We start from the raw sequence: 21,416 nt of genomic DNA on the forward strand, positions 1-21,416 counted from the left end.
CACAGCCAGGCCAAAAGTACAGAGGTGGGGAAGGGTGCAATGCCAGGTGTCAAACTGCTGTAAAAAGTACTCTTCAAAGATAAAGAACTGGTGCAAAAAAGAACTATTGCTAATCCACTGTCTGGAAGATAAGATTGTACCACTTTTTTTTAAAAAAAAATGATGTAATTGCTTCCCCCACCCTGGCAGAAAGCAAACTGGTGGGTTGGAGGGGAGGCACAGGAAGAGCCTTAATTTCAAACCAGCCTCTCCTCATCAATGTTTTAAACGGTCAACCTTTCCAGAACACAGAGGAAGGCAGAGTGATGATCTCACCTCTCCTGTTGGTTGGTCTACCTGGGAAGTTTTAATGTAGGAAGAACCCTCCTGGATCAGACCAAAAGGCAACCAAGTGCCCTTCCTGGGAAGCCCTCATACTGTTGTATTCAAAGGCACAGAGGTGCCTCTGCTCATGGATGCACTACACAGCCCCCCTGACTAGTAGTAGCAATAATTCTGGGTTTGTAGTTATGTTTTAAAAAGTAAAGCATGCATCAAGTATTCGGATTTGCTTCCTGTCCAGGTGCACAGAAAATCTAGTCCTTTGTAAGCACAGTGAAAACGCTGCCTTTGATAAACTTGACCCCAAGCAATGACCTGTTTTCTACCCTATGGAAGGACAGAAAACACACTTTCCCACACATGACATTTCAGTTTTGTAAACGATGGAGTGTTCACAAGCAAATGCATCTTCTTGATTACGGCCCCACTGAGATGCAAGCAAACTTTCATTAACTTGCATTCAAGTTTTGTGGAAAGGCCAGCCCTTGACATTCCTACTGCATGACAATTACAGCCAGGTAGCCCTTTCAGCCCTCGATTTTGGAGCAAGTTGTCACAAAGCTTGAGGCACCCATGTTTCCCTAAGTAAATGCATTACCAAATCTTAAACGGCAGCTCTAAAGCAAGATTCAGAGATGGCCAAGATAGTGAAGGAGCACAGAATAAGCAAAGAACCACTTCAAGGCTTGTTTCAAATCCATTTTCTGTTTGCAAGCAGGTAAAGTAGCCCAGGCTGTGAAAAATATCTTAGTTCAGCAACAGCACTAAAAATGGAATTTGAAGGAAGGTCCAAGAAGTAGACAATGACTAAACTTGGACTACAGCCTTTCAAAGGAACTCAATTTCTCCTTGAATTCAGGTGTTAACTCACATGCAGGGAACTACTGGTTTTAAGCCAGAGGGAGTCCATGCATCTCTTTCTAATGCCATACCAGTCCTACCCTCTGACGGTGACTGATTTTGGCTGTCTGCAAGGGAACCCCTACATACAAGTAGCAATTGCACAGAATCCCTGATGGTGTGGATGTCCTATGTGTGAGCATAGTTTGGCCCTAGTCCTATATCAGTGCGCAAGATCATTTGCTCCAGAGACCAGCATACTATCAGAAAGAACCTTGAAATGAAACAGAGGCAACAGCTGCCACGCCTGGGGTAGGAGAGCATGTGAATGTTTGGCAACACTCAACTTTGTTAAGTGGTAGCTCTGACTGAGAAAGGAGTGTTCTCCCTTCCACCCTCTACAAGGACACAGCAGGCCTCGGGTCGATCTCTCCTCTTGCGACAAAAGCAATTTTCTCTACTCATTCTACCCACCTTTTACTAAAATATGTGAGAGTCAGGGAATGGCAGCATCCGGGTGTCAGGCCATGGTTGTATGTGTGCCTCTAAACTTATCTTTCTTGCAGGGAAAAGTGTCTGAAATGGGGTATGTTTTTTCCAGACTAAATGACAGCTTATGGCAGCAAGGGATGGGACAGACAAGACAGAAAGTTGCATGGCTAAATGAGCACAGATGTAACTGAAGCATCTATTTCTTTTGTTGTCAGGCATCATTGCAGGGCCTCTTGCGCCTTGAGAATCAATGATCTCCTCGGGGGGGGGGGGCTTTAAAGGCCTCTCCCCACCCCCTTTTAAATAATTGACATTTCTTTTAAAAAACTGAGTAAAATGAAGGCAAAGCTGAGGCTAAACTACAGCTGAGCAGTGCAACAAAAGTTGTCTGTGTCCACTTTAGTATTTCAGTGGGAATGGGAAAGTTTGCCTTTTTAAGCTGCTGAAATCTGTCCAGTTCTCCAAGGGGGGGGGGATGTAATTTTCAGAATGCATAGAGACACTAACACACTGAAGGGAGGAAAGTGGCAAGTGGCTGAAAGGAGCACCTGTTCTCTCCCCTTAAAGAACGTGAGCAAAGAAGCAGAAGGCACCTGGGTAGCCCTTTACCTGCTGTCCTCTACACTTCATGGTATAGGGTTTTTGGTACAATCTAAAATTTGTACCAAAGAAAGTGATATTCTGCAGTGCCAGTTTAAATACTTCCCCTAATTTTTAAAAGATACCTGGCTTCCAAGTTTCAGGAGCCTACAGACAAGTAGCAAAGGGAAAAGGAGAGAATAAAAGGCCTGAGGTGGCAGTTCTGGGAGACAGAAGCAGAGCCACAAAGGATAGGAAAGCCTAGTCTGGCACCCACTTGCTTTCTGAGCTCTCCTCTCACTGCCTACATTACCCATCATGAGAGCAAGAAACCTGTATTTTTTCTTAAGCCAACAATGGAAGCTGAGGTTCTCAACATGCTAAGCTTTATACCACAGACCACATTCCACAATCATGAAGAATACAAAAAGATTCCACACTTGCAAGGTTAAATCCTAGGATGCAACTTAAATTTCATATTGTTCAACATGCTAAAACTTTTTCTGTGTTCAGTAAGAAGCCAAACCAATGCAGAGAGAAAACCTTGCCTGCAGCCAAAATTATCACCCTGACAGATGCTGGCTTCAGCCCCTTCCCAAGTGTCTCCTGATGCTTTCTGGCTTTAAAGTCAGAGGGAGAACAAGAGGAACATCAAAAATCCCCTCCTCCAAGCACATAAGGGGACAGTGGCAGCAAGGTGGGAAATCCCACCCCAAAGCAGCAAACACGTTCACTGGCCACTTGATGGACAGAGTGGCTGCTTCTGTGCTCCACCTCCTTCCACTCACCATGTTTTGCTGCTGCCCCCTCTCAAGCCTGAAATTTGTGTCAGTAAAATCCTTTGCTACTTACAGCAAAAACATTCAAAGGCAGTTTCTGGACAGGCATGTGCACCACCTTTAAGGAAAGGCTGTTTGGAGATGGAGGCCTTTCAAGTCAGCCACTCAGACTGCCCTGGCAGAATGCGTCACAGTAACGGTGGGGCCTGAAGGAGAACAAGGCCTGTTCAGCCAATTCAAGAGCCATCTTTGCATCTGCATATATGTGTGCGTGCACACACACATGCACACGCAGACACACTCGCAGTAACATTTCTTTCTACGTACACGAAATGTGATCTCTTAGCACATTGGCGTTCGCTTTACAGTAATCAAACACAAGATGCCTAAAAAAGTATAAAAGTAGAAACATTTCACCCTTCAGAAGAATTACATTTTAGTAAATTCATTTCAATGCTAACATCTTAAAAAAGACAAACGGATTACTCAATGTTGAGGAGGGCCTTGCAACTTTCTGTGCAGACCAGTCTCCATGGCAAAAGACAAATGGCCCACTTGCTGATCTACTGGGCAGAAAAGGTTTGCCAAAAACCAGATCAAAAATGCAGGCAGACAAGGGATGCTCAAGATTGTGAGGACTCCACACATCTGAATGGAAAAGGAAGGGGTGTGTATACACACAGCTTCTGTGAGTTGCTTAATGAAAGTTAAAATATAGGTAGCATGTTAAGAGAGCCTCAGACAAGCAAGGGCTCCTCTCTGTGCTCTATGAAGCAGAGAGATCTGTATATACTCCTTTAAACCTATTTTCAAAAGACATGCTAATGGTTTCATTTAAACACAGTACACTAAAAAGCTCCAGTTGTGTTTCTTCACATTTACCACAAGCCTCTCTCAATGAAACCACAAGTGTTATTGACAGTACTTGCCAAACATCAGAAGGAACTGCATAGATAAGAGAATGTAGAAATGACTGTAAACATCTGTTAAAGAATCACAATAATTCCTGCCTTCAGCTGCACAAACTCTGATGCTTTTGAGCACAGAGATTCTCATTCCCAGCCTTCATGATGGAGCACCCATGAAGACTCAACCCCCATGTCTATCTTCAGTGCTGTGAGTCCACGGGGGTAGCAATACTTGCAGGCATTTCTAAAAACAAAGAACGCAACTTTGGTGTGTGTGTGTATGTGTGTTTTTCGTGTGTGCACACATGTGTGCAAGGCAAGGTATTTGCCATATTATTTTTGTTTAACTGGGGCTTCAATCCTAAAGTGTAGCTAAAATTGGAGGTTAACCTTTGCAGGAGCAAGTTACCTGGAGAGGAAGGCTGTCCCTAGAGATGTGGGCAAAATAAGACCTTCTTCCCAAGAAGAGAATACCCTCTGGGTACTGAAGCAAGCAGGGTCGGGAGGGGGAAGAAGATGCACCCCTCCCTTAGTCTGGGGTAGTGCATTCTTACAATAGAGCCCCAAGGAATGTACAGCAGCCGCCAGTCAACTGGAGCTGCTTAAGGATGTCTGCCCACATGTGGGCTGTAATTTATTCATAGCACCAAGTATGTTGACCTTGAACTGCCTACAATTATTAAAACCCAAATTGTTTCCCTACAATCAGCAAAGCATCACTATATCTCTTCGGAAGGAAAGCATAGAGTGAAGTCAAATCTTCTTTCCATGGGATTAACATCAGCACAACCGGGCACCAGAGCCAACACAACCCCTCTTGCTGCTGAAGGCAGGCATCTGCAAGCAGCCAGCTCCAGCTGCAGCACCACCTTCAGGGTTCAAAATCCAGAACTACAGAAATGGTCTGAACAAGCGACATCCTCTTGGTGCCAAGCCTCTTCGTGTGGCAATGCAAAGGAAAACTTGTCAGCATTCAATACTGGGGCAGAGTTACATCCTTGAACCTCGCTCCTGCAAGATCTGGAAGGAAACAAACAAAAAGTGGTGAGATTCTGCATGGTAAGGTTCTCCAGCGAGACTCACACAGTGGAAAGACTCCAGCATTCTTGAAGGCAAAACCTTAAAACAGGCAAACAAACTGATTTTGTTCTCTGACGCAAGACACCTTGGAACATGATGGTGAACTAGGCAGTCAGCTGCTACTCAAAACATAGGAAGTTAATTAAGGGAACTGCCAACAGGCCAGACTCACCCATTCCCTACAAAACTAGCTAGGTTGTACAGCTAGGCCAGTGTATGTGAGTGGTCCAGCTCCCAGTTTGAAAAGAACAGCTGTGGATTAAAAAATGGGCCATATATGCAACCAACAGCTCGTTTTGCTGATTATGTTCTCACTAAGCGTTAGTGGTAAGAGGTGTTTGAGAGTAGAATGGACTCCCTCGGAAGGTGTGGGCTCTTCTTCCTTGGAGGTTTTCAAGCAGAGGTTGGATGGCCATCTGTCAGGGATTCTTCAGCTGTGATTCCTGCATTATAGGGAGTTGGACTAAATGACCCTTGGAGATCCATTTCCAACTCTACAATTCTATGACTCTATGGCATTTATTAGTATAACATTTGCAATCTGCAAGTAGGGGTGCAGCTACTGGAAATCCCCCTCCCCTCCGAAAGGTTAATTCAAGTGAACAACAGTTGTAGATCACAACCTGAGGCTGCAGAACCATGCCTGCCTGGGTTCTTTGCTCCAGTTTTGATACCCCCCCCCCCCTTTAGTGCTTATTTTATTGTTTTTCAAGCAATGAGGATGTCTTCAGTAGCCAGTGTGCTAGATTTAAAGTTTCTAATACAGTACAGCCTGTCTGCCTTTTCCAAAGAAAGATGTACAAATACCCCACTTTCCGGTGTGTTCAGTCATCAGTGTCTTAGTTTGTGTATAAACAATATTGAAGGATTACCGGTATGCACTTTAATTGGGAGAGGGTACACTTCACTCTCTTCTTTGAGGCAGAAATGTGTAACACGTTTTTAGACAATCATAAGGTCCCTCTATCAAATTTTCAGCAATTGGGATCCAGTTAGTGAGATTTAATAATTCCATGGTATAACTTCACATTCTGAAGGAAAGATATGTAAATATCCTGGCTTCATAGATTTTTCTAGCAATTAAGTATCTTGCCCTGTATCAGGGTTGGAGAATCCTTTTGGCTGCCTCCTCCCTGCCTGGAACCGGGTGGTGATGACATCAACTACTAGAAGAAACCACCATAAAACTCCAAGTCACTTTGGAGACACCTTGGCCAAGAACAGGAAATAAAGGTGTTGCTGTGGCAGGCTGTGCAGACTTCACAGGTGGCCTCGGCTGCCCACAAGCTGCTGCCTTCCTCCTCGCCTGGGGATGTGCAGTACAGATCAGAGGTACTTTTCAGCCCTCAACTGAAGGACCTGGGAAGGGCACTCAAAGAGCCTCATTCCAGGCCACTATTTGTGTTGCTTGAGGAGGACGAGGACTAAGGAGAACTCAGTGCAGTGGCTCTGCCAGAGAATCAAGGAGCCTCACTCCTTGGCTTCACCAAGCAAGGATAAGATAGTTCAAATAATAACATGAATCATTATTATTTTTAAAGACCCTTATCTGCTTAATAGCACTGGCATGTTGGGAACCCAAAACATCTCAGGGCAAAATACCCCTCGTAGCCAACACAGTGTATGTTGATGTTTCAGCACTGCATCATTTGGCCAGCAACACCTGCAGTTTCCACTAGGCCTTTTCTCCTCCAAAGAATTCCCAGGGACCTTCTCTGCAAAATCCTCACCTGTTTCTCCTCTTTGCAGCAGCACTGATGAAAATGGATAGTGTTGGCCTTGAACAGGGACAAATCCCCACTCAGGGCAAGCAGGGAAAAACACAACATGCCTTGCTTTTACTAGATTGTCGCTGGGGAAATAAGAGTCAACACATCAGCTCCCTTAAAAACAACTCAGGACCTTGATTGTGGAATCCACTAGGTAGCTCAAGGCCAGTCCCTCACATAGTAATGCAGGGCTTTATATACTTGGAGGAGGGACACACTACGGGTGTGTGAAGCACAGGGAATTTCCAGCCCATCCCAGTGCTGCTTTCTGGTAGATCCACCATTGGAAAAGTTCACACCTCCTGACTCAGACTCCTGGCACCCTTCTCCCCACCTCTTTCTCCTTTCATCATGGCAAAACAGGGAAGGTGTGCACACTTGTAGTCTGCTCACTCAGCAAAAGAACCAGACCAACTTTCTACTACAGCTCTGGCAGCCATGGTGACAATCCTTCTGCTCCTTTTGAATCGTTAGGCCAGTCTTGAGGCTGGCCTGCAAACATGAGGCTGTTCCCTCCAGAAAGCAAAGAACCAAGATTATTTTTGAGCAGGAGACTCCTCTTGGAATGAACCTACTGGATCTAGTCCACTATCCTGTTATTACAGTGGTCAACCACTGTGAAGCTCACAAGCAGAATATCGGTGCAACAGGTGCACCCTGCAGTGCAACAACTGCCTCCAGTACTGGCTATGGGCCTCATAGCTATCTACAGTCTCCTCCTCCTCCATAAATCTGTCTAATCCTCTTTCAAAGCCATCATCTTGCAGGAGTGTGCACTGTGTTAGGAAGCACTTCCTTTTCTCTATCCTGAATCTTCCAGCATGCAGCTTCCTTGATGACCCCTCTGAATTCTAGTATTAGGAGGGAGAAAGAAACTCTATCCACTTTCTCCACAAACACAGAGTTCTTTCCAATTTGTTTCCCCTGCTCTCATAGCAGATGTGAAGTCTGCACCCAAACTCAAAGAGAAAACAATTGTAGACATCTGATTGAAGACAATGTTTCATGGCATGCAATCCGGAATTCCTGAAGGCGTACTAGTTAAAAAAAGAAAAGAGCAAGCAACCCAATGTCTGTGGCCATTGTAGGAAGGCGACTGCAACTCAGACGTTTTGGCCCCTATCTTCCCCTGGTTTTCTAAAGTGAAAAGCAGATGGGTTCCCTGGTGGAGTCTTGCTTTCCTCCCTGTGAGAAGAGCCACAAAAACACATTTCCTCTGAAGAGGACCAACAGCAGCAGGAAGTAAAGGAGCCAACACACAAGTGGACCACTAGGCAGTCTAGGGGCCTACGGCTACCCGGCAACGGGGTCAAGGCAGCAACTACAAACACAAAACAAGATGCACCAGTGGGAGAGGCCAGAGGGAGGACAGGCAGGTGGGTGAAGTCCTAGTGCTCACCATGGCATTCACACTTAATCTGAGTCATTCATATCGTAATCCGTCTCTTCATCTTCACTCTGAGTTTCATGAAGCAAGTGCAAAGAGCAGGAAGGAAAGGAAAAGAAAAGAGTGCAAGGTGAGTAAAGTACAAACGTCCCCAGGCTGCCTGAGAGAGGATTCAAGGCTTCTGCTTGGTGATCTTTGGACAACTGGCCCGTTCACTTCAACAGCTGCCCTACAAAAGGAGATCCAGGAAAGAGATCCGGAAAAGTCTGGCCTGGATTTGTCTTAGCATGAGACTTCTGTCCAAGCCAGCCCCTGAATTGTGAAGGGTAACCCAGAAGAGTCTTCTGCGAGTTGATCACAGAAGCAATCCAACAGTGCAGCCAGTCAATCAATCGCTGGAAGAGCAGCTACAACGCAAGGAAAAAGCCATCACAGTGTGAAGAGGGCGAACCACCACTGAAAACAGCTGTCAAGCTGCCAAGCAGCAGCAAAACACCCATATCCAGTGTCAAGGACCTCTGGCACAGCAAGGGACATGGCGCACAGGGCTGCAATAGGTGGGTGTGTTGAAAACAGAGTGCCTCACCTTGCACTAGAGTAAGTCACTGGTTACCATCCCATAGGTTTCACATCCAGAAGAAGCAAATAGTTTATGGTCAAATCCCACCTTTTGGTGGCTAAACATTACTAGCCTGGAAACACTGGAAATTGAACTTTCGTCCACAGACCAAAAACAGTATTTCTAATTTATGTGCTTTCATGTGAAAGCAGTTTAGTAACTTTCAGGGTGTCTGGCTCAGATGCTGTAATTCCATATTCCCTCTTCCTTTTGTCTAACTTCCCCCAACCAACTTTTTTTAAAACAAACAAAAAAAAGATACACATGTGTATCTGAAGAAGTGTGCATGCACACGAAAGCTCATACCAAGAACTAACTTAGTTGGTCTTTAAGGTGCTACTGGAAGGAATTTTTGTTTGTTTGTTTGTTTTGACTATGGCAGACCAACACGGCTACCTATCTGTAACTGCAACTTTTTTTAGTTAATCAAGATTTAATTGGGCATGGGAGCCCGAGTTGTTTTTTTTTGTTGATATATTTAAAAGCAAACTCCTAAGGATGTGCATAAGAGGCACCTCTCTCTTCAAAAGAACTCAACAGAGAGAGATGCCTGTCCCTTTGCCCTGTGTCCCAGCCACCATCACCCCAGCCCCATACAACCTTTCCTGATAAACATCCAAACAGTTTCTTAGCTGGTTAGCAGCTGCTCTGCAGGGTGTGAGCTGGAGAGCACTCATGCCTGCAAGGACACCTGGATTCCACCTCGTGTGCCAGAGGTCTTGTTGAACTATAACTGGCCATTAGTGAAGATGCAAGAAGCTGGGCTCCCTCGTGTCTGCGGGCTCTGCCCTGCACCTTTACTAATTCACCCAACTCCAACATCATCTTCCTCCTTCTCAACAGGCACAGATCCCAGCATGGCCACTTCTCTCTAGCATGCAAATGCCACACAATGCAAGAGTGCCAGATGAACACAAAAAACCTTGCCTCCTATCTGTGCCCTCTTCATTAATTCAGGAGTTCATCCGGCACATTCACATGCACCTTCAGAAACAATCACTCTACAATCTGGCTGTTTACAAAGCCAAAGGCCAAGGGAAAGCATAAGGTAGAGAGTGAAATAGGACAGTGAGACAGAAATCGCACATTTGCTTCCAAGCTGCCTGGCACACTGTTTGCCAGCTTCTTGAACAGCAGCAGCAGCAGCTTCATTTAAAATGGTGCAGATGGATGGAAGATGAAGGGCCCAGCATCTCCCAGGGAGGGAGGCTGGGGGAAGAGGGGGAAGCTCCCAGGTAAGAGCTGGGAGGGTTCATCCGTCTGTATGTGGAATAAAGGTTAAGATATAATTATGATAGAGAACCTTGTTATTTTTCTTCTCCTGATCTCTTTCTACTTCTTTATTGTCTTCTTTTGTGTGCCTATTTATCTTCTTTTGATTAGTTTGGCTTTCATTGTATTTTATGTTGAAAACTCAATGAAAAATGTGCAGAGGGCTGGCATTAACTTATGCCCATGGCACAACTGTGTTAATTAACAATTATGCATGACACCAGAACCTTGGTTCATCTCAGTCAACTGTAGCCTGGCATAGGCCTGATGCATCTTGGGACATATGCTCCTTTGCCTTTCTCTCCCCCATCCCCCGGAATTCTGACCCTTTTGTCTCTACTGAATGCCACATGACATGAACGCAGACATCCTGATTTTAACCACAACAGAGCAGCCAGACAATAACACTGACAACCAAGGGCAGGGCCTCTAATTATAGTCCTGTCGGCAGAGTGCTTTCTCAGGCCAGAGAGAAATTTCTCGCCATGATTTATGGAAAAGTTAGGAGTAGATCAAGGGACTGTTTAACTCAGGGGAGCTAAGACAGTCAGAATTGGGCACCATGTCGGCCCCAGGACAGGAGATATTAGCCACATACCAGACTCTCACCACTTTCTCGAAAGTAAGAATATCATTGACATTATTGATCAAGTTTCACTAAGTGTATTTCAGTAGCGAGTCTTTGAATTGTGTAGGTGGGGGGAATTCCTCAGAGCTCCACTTTGCCTCTTTCACCCTGCACTCACAAGGAAAGCTTTTGCTGGATTTAAGGCCATGAAACTTTAGGTACCTCAAGTTGGAAACTAGAAAGAAAGAGAACCCTGAAGTCATGGGATACCCTACCTTTCCTTCTCCCAATACAGGGCATCTTAAATTCTCCAGCTTAGAGTTATGGGTGTGTTAGAATCAAAAGCACCTGCCAGTCTATATACCATATTGGCCCAAATATAAGCTGCACCTTTAAAATTGGAGGGGGGGAAAGAAAATATACTTGAATATAAGCCGCTCCCATCCTCGCTGCTTCTGGTTGCGTACTGGGAAGGGGGGGGGAGCTGTGCTGTACTGCCGGCGGCCTTTCCCCTTCCTTGTTCTCTCCATTCCTGGTCTTGAGGGAGAAGATGGGGAACCACATGCAGGGCGGGCACTACTTCGCCGCATTCCTGCCACTGTTTGCCCCGCACTCCTGGCTGCATACCGTAAGGTCGCAAATATAAGCCACACTTTTCATGGTCGGAATTTGGGGGGGAAAGTGTGGCTTATATTCAGGCCAACAAGGCATGCCTGTGTTGGCATACATGCCTGTGTTGGCCTTGACACTGAAATGAGATTTATATGCCTTTATTTTTTGGTTCAACAAATGAAGGTTTCCATGTTGGTGGGTGGGTCTGTGTTTTTTGGGTTGCACCCACATGCAGGCACACCTAGAATAGCACCTGTCGTTTTCCAGAAAAAGGTTTAGCTGCTCTTTGGGAGTTGGGTGTTTGGGGATTAGACATCCACACATCCATAACCATTCCTTTTGCATGGGGCAGGTTGTCTTCATACAGCTGAGTTTAACAGCACCAGCAATGAGATGGACAGAAGCCTAAAATGGCTTATGAAGGCACCTCAGTGCTCTATCACACCCAAGGCTGGTTTACTGTTGCTCCTGCATAAGAGGTGTGATGTTGGAGCTTCCTTTTTCCACAACTGCTCAGTGTGCTCATGTGTGTCTTGTGCTTGGACACCTGAGAAAGGGTGGGCAGAGGATACCCAAGCAAGCTGCTTTCTTAGTAGCAACTGACAAACAACCTTTGATGGCAGAGGAAGGCAGCAGCTGGGCCTTGCTCAACCCTGAAGATGACTCACCTTTGCCTTTTCGCTGGGCTCACTGGCTGTGCCATAAGGGGTGTTGTGCAGCTCCTTGGAAACAACACAAAGGAATTCGGCCTGGTCTTCATTCCCATAATTATAGGAAGATCCAATGCTGACTAGCTGGAGGTGGGAAAGAGAGACAACTGAGGGTGGCTCTTCTTGTGCTTCAGACAGAACTTAATAAGGGATTACAACCAAAGCTCTGACAGTCAACATTCTGGGCTATTAAATAAAGGTGGAGCTCTCTCCTTCCTGTTCCCACAAGGGGCATCTAACATTAAGAGTGGCCCCTGTCCCTTCCTATAATTCATGCTCAGGCAGGAGAGTGTGGCATTGTGCAGATAGGAGGCTTCAGTGTTTTACAGGAGTGTAAGCAGTCCTGACCACACAGAGCACTGACTGTGTAAACACACAGCTGCGAAACTCCTAGAATGTTGCACAGAAGGAAGACTGCAGGCCTAGAGCCATCCACAATGGATGTACAAAATACAGGCCTAGAGACAGAGTTGTGGGGAATCCACACTCTTCTTTGCTCTTGGAGAGCTAGTGCCTGTTGAGGGACAGTTCTTAGCCAAAAAGATTTTGATTGATTCCTCCTTCTGCTCTCCAAATCTCCATTAACTGAGAATCTTCCACCACAGAGAGCTGCTCTGCTTGTACAAACAAATACCAGTGATCTGATCAGTACTGCAATACTGATGGCAGGATCTGAAGCACTGGCCCTGACATGGCATCTTGGTGGACAAACATCACTACATGGCTAGTTTAGAGCCTAGTTACGAGAATTTCTAATTTTCCAACCAGAGCAGCGCACGCACAAAAAACAGCTAGCAGTGTTCATATCACCACCAGAGTTAATCCCAGAGGTCTGTGTTTCCAAGAGCTCTCTACATAAAAAGTGGAGCAAATGGATCTTTGCCTTGAAACGGCCACCTGGCACAGTGCTGGAGGAATGAAGTGCTTGGTGCCTGCTGTGTGATTTCCCATGGAAATGCCAAGAAGGTGCAACTCAGAGGCTGAGAGTATAAGCTGCAAATCAAGCATCTCCTAAGGCACAAGCTCAGTGGCACAACCAAGGATTATTCCCAGTAGGGAAATAATGATATTGTCCTTCTTTACAGAGTTACTTTAAGAAACAACTAGAGTTAATATGTGATGCACTTTGAGCATTCAGGCACTGCTGTAAAAGTACAAGCTAATAATATTATTATTTGTATGAACTTCCTGACCATTCCAGGACCCAGGCCCACAACACCCACAATTATTCCAACCCTCACACTCCTCTTGCCTGCTTTTTTGTTTGTTTGTATGGTCCCTGAAAGACTGAACAGTTTGCTTCCTGTTCTCTTACCTGCTCAAATTTCCATCCATCAGACATGGTGGAGACCATCTGAGTCAACTCCTCTTCCTGGCACTGCAGCACCCTGTAAACGTGCTTGACTGGCACCTTTGGTGAAAAACACAGAGAGACAGCTGAAAGATGAAGCAGGCCAAGAATGGCCACTGGTTTCAACCATCATGTCTTCCAAACGAGTCCCTTCTCCGTTACCACTGAGCTCCAGAGTGCAAAAAAGCCCCTTGCCTCAGCCTCTGAGGCCTGCCCAGCCGGCAGCAAGATCTCTCTGCTGCCCTCCTCCCCTTGGCATTGCCACAAGCACAAACATTTCACTCATGAAAGGAAAAAGGGCATCTGATACCACCAGAAGCCACTTCTCATAATTCCCTCAGTTTGGGCACCAAACACAGCCACACATTCTGAAATGAAGTCAAGCCAAGGATACCTCAAAAACAAATCAATTTTTTTTAAAAAACTAGCAGGTCCTACCTGTGAGATTTTGCTGTCTCGTTCCCTTATTTTGTCCTTTACAAGTTTGATTAAGGATGTGATGTTGTAGAATTCAGCTTCTTCAAGCACACCTGATTGGAGGGGAACACAAAGTCAAAAGAGGGCCTCATAAAACTCCAGCTGCTTGTGAGAAAGTCTGTGTCACCAACAGGCCCTGAGAGGCACTGCATGGCCAAGCGGCAGACTGTCCCTCTGAAGCGTTGCCCTGGTCAGGATGAGGCAAGGCCTCTGCTCCAAGACCAAAGCAGAAAGAGAAAGCCCAGGAGAGAGGAGAGTGTTCCAGGTAGGTCATGCACCAGCCAACAACCTCCCCAAAACAGTGACCTCACAGCACTTCAGGTGCCGGATCCTGGTTTCTAAAGGATCATTCAGGTCTCAAGATCTGAAGGCCACTGCAAGTTGTAGAGCAATGCTACAAACTAGCCCAGCCTAAACAGGCTGCCATGCTTTGCGTAAGTGAAACCAATTACTGTACACCCAAAGTGATTTTTCACAGCTGTGGTCAAACATTAAAGCAGTTTTCCTAAACAGCAAAACATACCTTCCTCTGCGAGGTCTTTATTGATAACCAGTTTCCCATGTCGGAGATAATTCAACACCGGTCCAAAGTAGGTTGGATCTCTGTCTATTAAGTAGGCACCTGTTTCATCCTAATTAAAATATGTATGTTACTTATTTATATAGAAATTGTCTTATCACACCTAAGCCATCCTATTCCCAGATCAGCCAACTAAATTAAAATACCAGATTAAATTAGTGTGAGACCCCACAGAGATCCTGACATTCCAACCATGACATGCCCTCATCCATGTCATAAATCAGAAGCTTCCACCATGGATTCAGTGCTCTGCATTAATGAATAATCAGAGCTTCAGTTTGGAGGTCTTAATTGTGAAACAGAGCTACTACTCAGCTAGTTTCTAATCTCTAATCAATTACCGCAAGGGATTGTGAAAATTAATAATTTGGCTCAAATGACAATCTATATTAATGTGGGGTAAGAAAAGCTTAGTAACATTTATCCAAATGAGAACAATCCATTTCATTCAACCAGTAGTTATGGTCTTTATACTAAATAATAAACCTAAAATTGCAACCAAACCAATAAAGCCCACAAATATCCGGGTTAGATCCAGGCTTAGAAATGTAATGAATGGTCCCTACAGTTCATAAAATGACTCTGACTGAGTTGAGGTATCCATTGCAGGAAGATGCCTTTCTCCAATTCTCGCTGCAGATCCCAGCAATCTCCCCTACCCAAAGGTTCTGGTGGGTCCCTCAACCATCTGGAGAAGATTTTTGGAAGGCAAAAGGAACCGAACAGGAAATCAGCAAAAATCTCCTCCTCCTGTCAAGAAGAGGGGCTGTTTAATAAAACATCAAAGGGGCTTAAAAGGTATTTTGTTACACACCTGTACAGAAATATGATTTTGCAGAAGGTTGCCAGAGCCCTCTGAATTCACATTATTTTTATGAGCTGAACACAAAAATTTACCATCCAATCAAGGCTCACAGCATTTTCCTGAACGGCAATTTTGTTATCGTGATTTCTCATAGGGGTGGTTCCAATTATTAAATTTGCCCTGATATTATTTGGTTTTTATGGCATTGGCTTTAACATTTGCAATTTATAATATTTAGAGGGGGAAAATGAGTTGGGGGGGACATGGCAGAGGTGTATAAAATTATGCATGGTGTACAGAAACCTCTCCCTCCCTCAAGACTCAGGGCCACACAACAGGTTGAACTTTTGAAGATTTAGGACAGACAAAACGAAGGACTTTTCATTCATTTTTCCTTGATATAGAAATATGGATGTTGTGACAATAATAATGAATAAAAGTGAAAATGCAAAACCAAAACTAAAATAAAGGAAATCACAAGGACTGAATTTCCACTAAGATTTTTTAAAAAGAAAAAAGGAAGGACTTCTTCACACAGCACACAGTTAAACTATAGAATTTACTCCTGCAATAAGTAGTGATGACCACCAACTTGAACGGCTTTTAAAAAGGATTGGACAAATTCATGGAAGATCCAGCTACCAATGGCTACTAGCCACAATGCTATGCTCCACCTCCACTGTCAGAGGTGCTATGTCTCTGAAGCTCAGTTGGAGGGAAACCCAAAAGGGAGAGAGCTGCTGCTGCTGCTGTATTCAGGTATTGTTTGTGGCCTATTCATTCAAGCACCTGGTGAGTCCAGGGTGCTGGACCAGATGGGCTCTTTTTATGTATTGTATGCTACTGCTTCTACGGAAACCACATTGGGAGCTTTTACTCTGAAAGGAGGAATCCAACAATAAATAAATATGGTGGCAGAATGAACTACAAAGATCATGGATCCAGTGTTTTGTGACATTACCATACTGCAAAAACCTAGATTCTAGGCATGGATCCTCTTTATTCTTAGAAAGCAGCTCACAAAAATATACCAGCTACTCACAATCTGCATCTATCCCCACTGATTGCATTGAAAACATAACAGTCACTATCTTTCGATTCTACAGGGGCCAGAATGGTAGTTTTCAGGAAAAGAAGCTCAGCATTTTTTAAATAGAGAAACTCAAAATCCACTGCATAATCACAGTCCACATCTAATACCATGACAATTAACTGATGTTGTATTTTAAATTTTTATGGTTTTGTTTGTATAGTTTTATGCATTATTGTAAACTGCTTTTTTTCTATGAAATAGTGGTATATAAGTATTTTTATAAATGCCCATTGGAATACAGAGAAACATCAGACAACATTTTTACATGAAAATGCCCCAAATTCACTATCAAAAGACAATGAACATTATAAAATTGTAAAACTAATACTACGTGATGCTTGTGGTGCAAAAAAACTGGGAATGAAGAAGCACTGATCTTCATACATCATTTTTTTTTTTTTCAAATAGAACCCTTGACCACCTTTGTCTTATCATTATAGTTCACACCTCTGGTTACTCACCACAAAAATTAGCTTCTTGTTGCTGTACACAGCCCATTTCTGATGGCCAGATCCTGATGGATCCATGTAATGATTAAATGTAAACTCCAGTCCCACTCTGGACATTCATGGATTACCAATTCAGTGTCTGTTCTGGTACTTACAGGACATAATATACAATATTCGTAGCACGATGCTACAAGGTCTTTTGCATTCTTGTTGCAAACTTCAGGCCAATAAATTTTTTGGTGCTCTCAGTCCATGCTGTGAAGATCCACACTGAAGGATCCAGGTCCTGTTGCATTGATTGGTATCTTACAATAAATATACAGCCTACTTGTGGATGGATGGGTTTTGAGGATGCAAATTATCTCTCTAAGTATGCAACAACTGTATTGCAAAACTCACAATTCTGGTGAGTCTTTGCACCACTAGCAAAAACATGAAACCTGGAAATGGCTTTTCTTGGATCTGAATGAGTTTTACCCTGGGTCTAATTTTTGGCACCATGATTAACTGTGATTTTTATGGAGCAGTCCATGGACAAAGATATAAGCATTGGTTTGATAGTGGATTTGAGGCAGCTTCATGTAAAAACCATGGATCCATGAGAATCTATCCAGCTCCTTCCCCCACTTCATTACTGGCTTGCCACAGTTCTAAAGTTAGAAAGCAGAATTTGGCACAGAGGTGTACAATGTGCAGTCCAGCAGCACTGGATTTTGCTGACCCCATGATTAAAGAGCACAATCAAGAGCACAGCTCTATTCTTATCAGAAAACAAATCTGAGTAGACTGTAATCTTGCACTGCTGAGCTTACTCAACTGACCTAATAAATATTTGCTCCATAAGGATCTGATTACTATTATGCTTGTGGTAGTGTGGCTAGAATTAGCCAAGCAATGGAAAAGACTACAGTGGGGGGGGGGACTGTGGAAATAGCTTATCTGAGAAACTGACATACTAGGATCATACTGTCATGAGAAATTGTTTTTTGCTTGGCAGTACTGTACTTATGCCAGTAGGAGCAACCTGAAAGGTGGACTCTCTCCCCCTCCTACAATTGTCTCATGAGCAAATATAGCAAGACATACTGGGAGACAGCTGTTTCGACAGTCTGATTTTCTTAGTGTATGCCCACTGTTTATGAAAGTAGCTACTCTAATTTTTTCAATGAATATTTAAAAAGTTAAGTAACAAGCAGCATCGATAAACAACATGATCTAGGCAAGTTCAGACTTGCACTCTGAGGCAATACACAAGGGGCGTTATCAGGAACTAAAGGGCAAGGAGAGGCAGCTCACTTGAGTCATTAAAAGCAAGCTTAAGCTATATGCCAACTGAGTCTTTCAGGACTGGAGTGCAATCTGACCACTGCCAAGGCACACTTAACAATTAACTAAGCAGCCAGGGGCACTATGAAGACTGTAAACTTTTATGGACTAGCATCTACCTCATCAAATACATTGCATGTCATTGCTACATAGGTGCAGAGAAAGAAATACAAACAGTGAGATCATATGGAAATGAAATGCAAAAAGAGGCGTCACATTTGCATTAAAGCTTAAAATCCAACAGTTTCACTACCCCTTTGAAGATTCCTTATTCAAGTCCAGGAGCAACCAACATGGTGCCTTCCAGTTGTTGCTGAACTACAACTCCCACCTTCCCTGACAATTTGTCATGCTGGCTGGCACTGAAGCATGTCACAGTCCAACATAAGGAGGGCACCAAGTTAGCTATTCCTGAGTTAGTCTGTTGGGAGCGGACTTTCTGCATGTTGCCTTCATCTATGAGTCCAACCAGAAGAGAGAATAACTTTACTCCAGAGAAAATGAGCCAACTCCTAGGGGTGAAGGTCAATAAAATATATTTGGCTAAAGTTGATGGGCATTGCCATTTAAATGGTGTGTTATACTGCATCATATGATTAATTATGTGGACTGGAGCTTACCTGCCCCCCCCCGCAAATATTTGATTCAAGTTGGCATCCTGGCCCCAGAGAAGAGGAACCTGTCTGGTGAAGAGAAGTCAAGGCCTGGAGATGCCCAGAGCCCAGATATGCAGAGTCTAGAGCAGCCTTTGCTAATCTGGTGCTCTGCAGATGTTGTTGGACTTCAACCCCCATTAGCTCCTGCTGCCAGCCATGGATGATGGAAGTCAGAGTCCACCAGCATTTGGAGAATCATAGGTCCCCCCTGGGTAAAACAAGAGAACCTTCTACCTACTAAAAGAAGCCCGGAGACAAACCTGTTTTGAACAAGCCTTTTAGAGTGACTCTCAAGAAATACAGTCTCTTTCCCAAAGCTGATTTTCTACATCAACAGTAAGTTGGATCAGATAACCTTTGATGGCCCTCCTAGATTTACAAGTGAAATAATACTACCATGTCTTGTTACTTCTGTTCTGCCTAAGAAATCTGTCTTTTGTCTAAGGGTGTTAGAAACATTAGGGTTACAAGTCAGGCTTTATTTTCTCAAATCATGAGGACATAATCCCAGGTGGGTCACCTGGTTCATGTAGCCCCTAGGATGGACCCGTTTGGCCTGGATCTCCAAGCTGGAACCGAGACCAACCAGCTGGCCACATGGCCACAGCAACTATATTTGGGTTAGATTTTCCCTCATAAAACCTTGCTTTGTGTTAATATCTTGCTGGCTAGAGAGTTCTGATAAACTGAAAACTTCTCACATTTTCAAGACTTGTGGGCTTTGGTGGGGCCCAGCACTTCAGTACCGGAGTCTCTCACTTGCAGTATGCCTAGGGACCAGCAGCATGCCCATTGAGGCCCAGGTGGGCTTTGCACAGGCATAGGAAGGGCTCCTTTTATAGAAAGGGGGCTACAGCTGGTGCTCCACTTCAGGCAGCAAGATGCTTTGAGCTGGCACTGAGATCTCCCTTCAGCCCCGTCGCTCCACACCCTCTGCTCAGGACAGTGTGGATCCCTCCTGAACTCGCAGTGCAACCCTATGCATGTTTCCTCGGAAGCAAGTCCTACTGTGCTTAATGCATACTAATTATACATGCTCAACACTTAAAGTTGCCTGCCTAGATGCGGGAGAAAAGGCGGCCAACCTCCCGGGTAACCGACCAGAAAAGAGCGGGAACCTGACGGTGGGCGCCTCTTTCACGGTAACAACAGCGCCGCTGACACAGGTGGTCTGAGCGGCTCTTTCTCACGCAGAGCCCGGCACTCCGGGAGGAACCGGGGCAGCCAAACGGGGGCCCTTCGGCTTAGTGCCCGAGGTGGGGCGGCCAAGCTATGGGCCTGTCCCCGGAGCACCTGCAGAATGCGGCGGCGGCGGCACCCCCTCACCTTGTCGGAGTCGAGGTCCGGGTCGGCCTGGCAGAGGCGGAAAAGGAAGCTTTTGGGGTCCCTGCAGAGCGTCTGCCGGGTGGTGAGGAAGCAGGTGCCGCCCACGTTCAGCCGGACCCATTTCCCGGGCACGCCGCCCGCGACGGGAGGGGCCGGGGGAGCGAGGCAGCCCCCGCACGACGACGACGAGGACGACGACGAAGGCGAGGAGAAGGACGACGACGACGAACTGGAGCTGCTGCTGCAGCGCCGGCAGGAGGCGGAGGGAGCCCCGGACAGGCCAAGCCCTGCCGCCGGCACCACCGGCAGCTCGCAGGAGCCCTCCGCCGCCATCCTGGCTGCGCGCCGGAAGGTCCGCCTTCGAAAGGCGTCCCCTCCGGGCAGCTGTCCCAGCAGGCTCTCCGAGAGCGCATGTGCGGCGGCGGCGGCGATGTGGCTCCGCCCCCTGCCGTCCGGAAGTGAGGGAGGAGAGAGGCCCCTCCCCTTCTGCGGGCTTCTTCTGCTTGCTGGGTACGCCAGCGGGAAGAGGGGCGGAGGCGCTGATTAACTCTTTGCTTGCCGGCCGCTTTTACCATCCAACCTCCGCCTCGCCTGGTCTCTCCTTCTTCCGCGCCGATGGAGGGCGCGGGGGGGGGGGGGGATCAGGAGCTCTATGTCTGCCTGCCAGGAGACCGTTCACGCAGGAAAAGCTGTGCTCTCCCGCCTCCCTCCCTGAGTTTGCGGGCAAAGCGGGGGGCATGTCAATACCCACACTATGCCCACATTTATTTAGTTAAATTGAATTTCTGTACCGCCCTTCATTTTATGCTTACAGGGCAGTTTATAGCACAAAAGCACATAACATAGCAGTAAACAAAAAACAATAACCCACCCAGAATAACAATAACCCAACAGAATTTTAAAGACCTTGGATCAATCAGCCAAAGGCCTGGGAGAAGAGGAATGTTTTTGCCTGGCACCTAGTAATCTGTAATTGTTATGTACTGAAGTTTTCACCCTGGGCCAGCAGGGGGGATACTGTAGATAAGTTTTCACCCAGGTCCACATATGCAAATAAGGGATTGAAAGTGACGTTCAGTGATTGGATAGTTACAGAAAGTAGTTACTATTGCGTTGTAGTGGAGCTCTATATAAGCAGGCTGGCTGAACCCTTTAGTTCAGTTCTGTTCTGGCCTGTGAATAAACAAGAGCTGCTTGAAGAATCGCTGTGTCGTCTGATATGTTCACCCACAACTTAACAGTAATGAAGGCACAAAACATAAAGAGGGAGCCTCTGCAGAAAAGGCGCACGAAGGGCCTAAGGTCATATCAGTAGTTCATATCCTTGAGGTCCTGAGTAGTTTTTAAGGCTTTATAGCTCAAAACCAGCACTTTGAATTGGGCCTAGAAACTTACTGGTAGCTGGGAAAGGATCAGT

General features: G+C 45.4%; 1 protein-coding gene across 2 annotated transcripts in view; it reads right to left on the reverse strand.

Moving 5' to 3' along the window:
* Nucleotides 1-158: 158 nt before the first annotated feature.
* PDPK1 (3-phosphoinositide dependent protein kinase 1) overlaps nucleotides 159-21,416 on the reverse strand; it is a 41,660-nt gene continuing 20,402 nt past the window's right edge. The window contains exons 1-6 of one of the 2 annotated variants that reach the window (XM_079952794.1): nucleotides 20,000-20,365; nucleotides 14,288-14,396; nucleotides 13,726-13,817; nucleotides 13,252-13,347; nucleotides 11,895-12,020; nucleotides 159-4,939 (exon numbers count right to left, since the gene is read on the reverse strand). In XM_079952794.1, the coding sequence (XP_079808920.1) occupies nucleotides 4,910-4,939; nucleotides 11,895-12,020; nucleotides 13,252-13,347; nucleotides 13,726-13,817; nucleotides 14,288-14,396; nucleotides 20,000-20,332 (786 nt within the window). In that variant the 5' untranslated portion in view covers nucleotides 20,333-20,365 and the 3' untranslated portion in view covers nucleotides 159-4,909. Of the gene's footprint in view, nucleotides 4,940-11,894; nucleotides 12,021-13,251; nucleotides 13,348-13,725; nucleotides 13,818-14,287; nucleotides 14,397-19,999; nucleotides 20,366-21,416 lie in introns of those variants that run through there. The other variant, XM_079952795.1, reaches the window with a different exon arrangement.

The sequence above is a fragment of the Podarcis cretensis genome, assembly GCF_951804945.1.
Source record: "Podarcis cretensis genome assembly, chromosome: 14".
Lineage (NCBI taxonomy): Eukaryota > Metazoa > Chordata > Lepidosauria > Squamata > Lacertidae > Podarcis > Podarcis cretensis.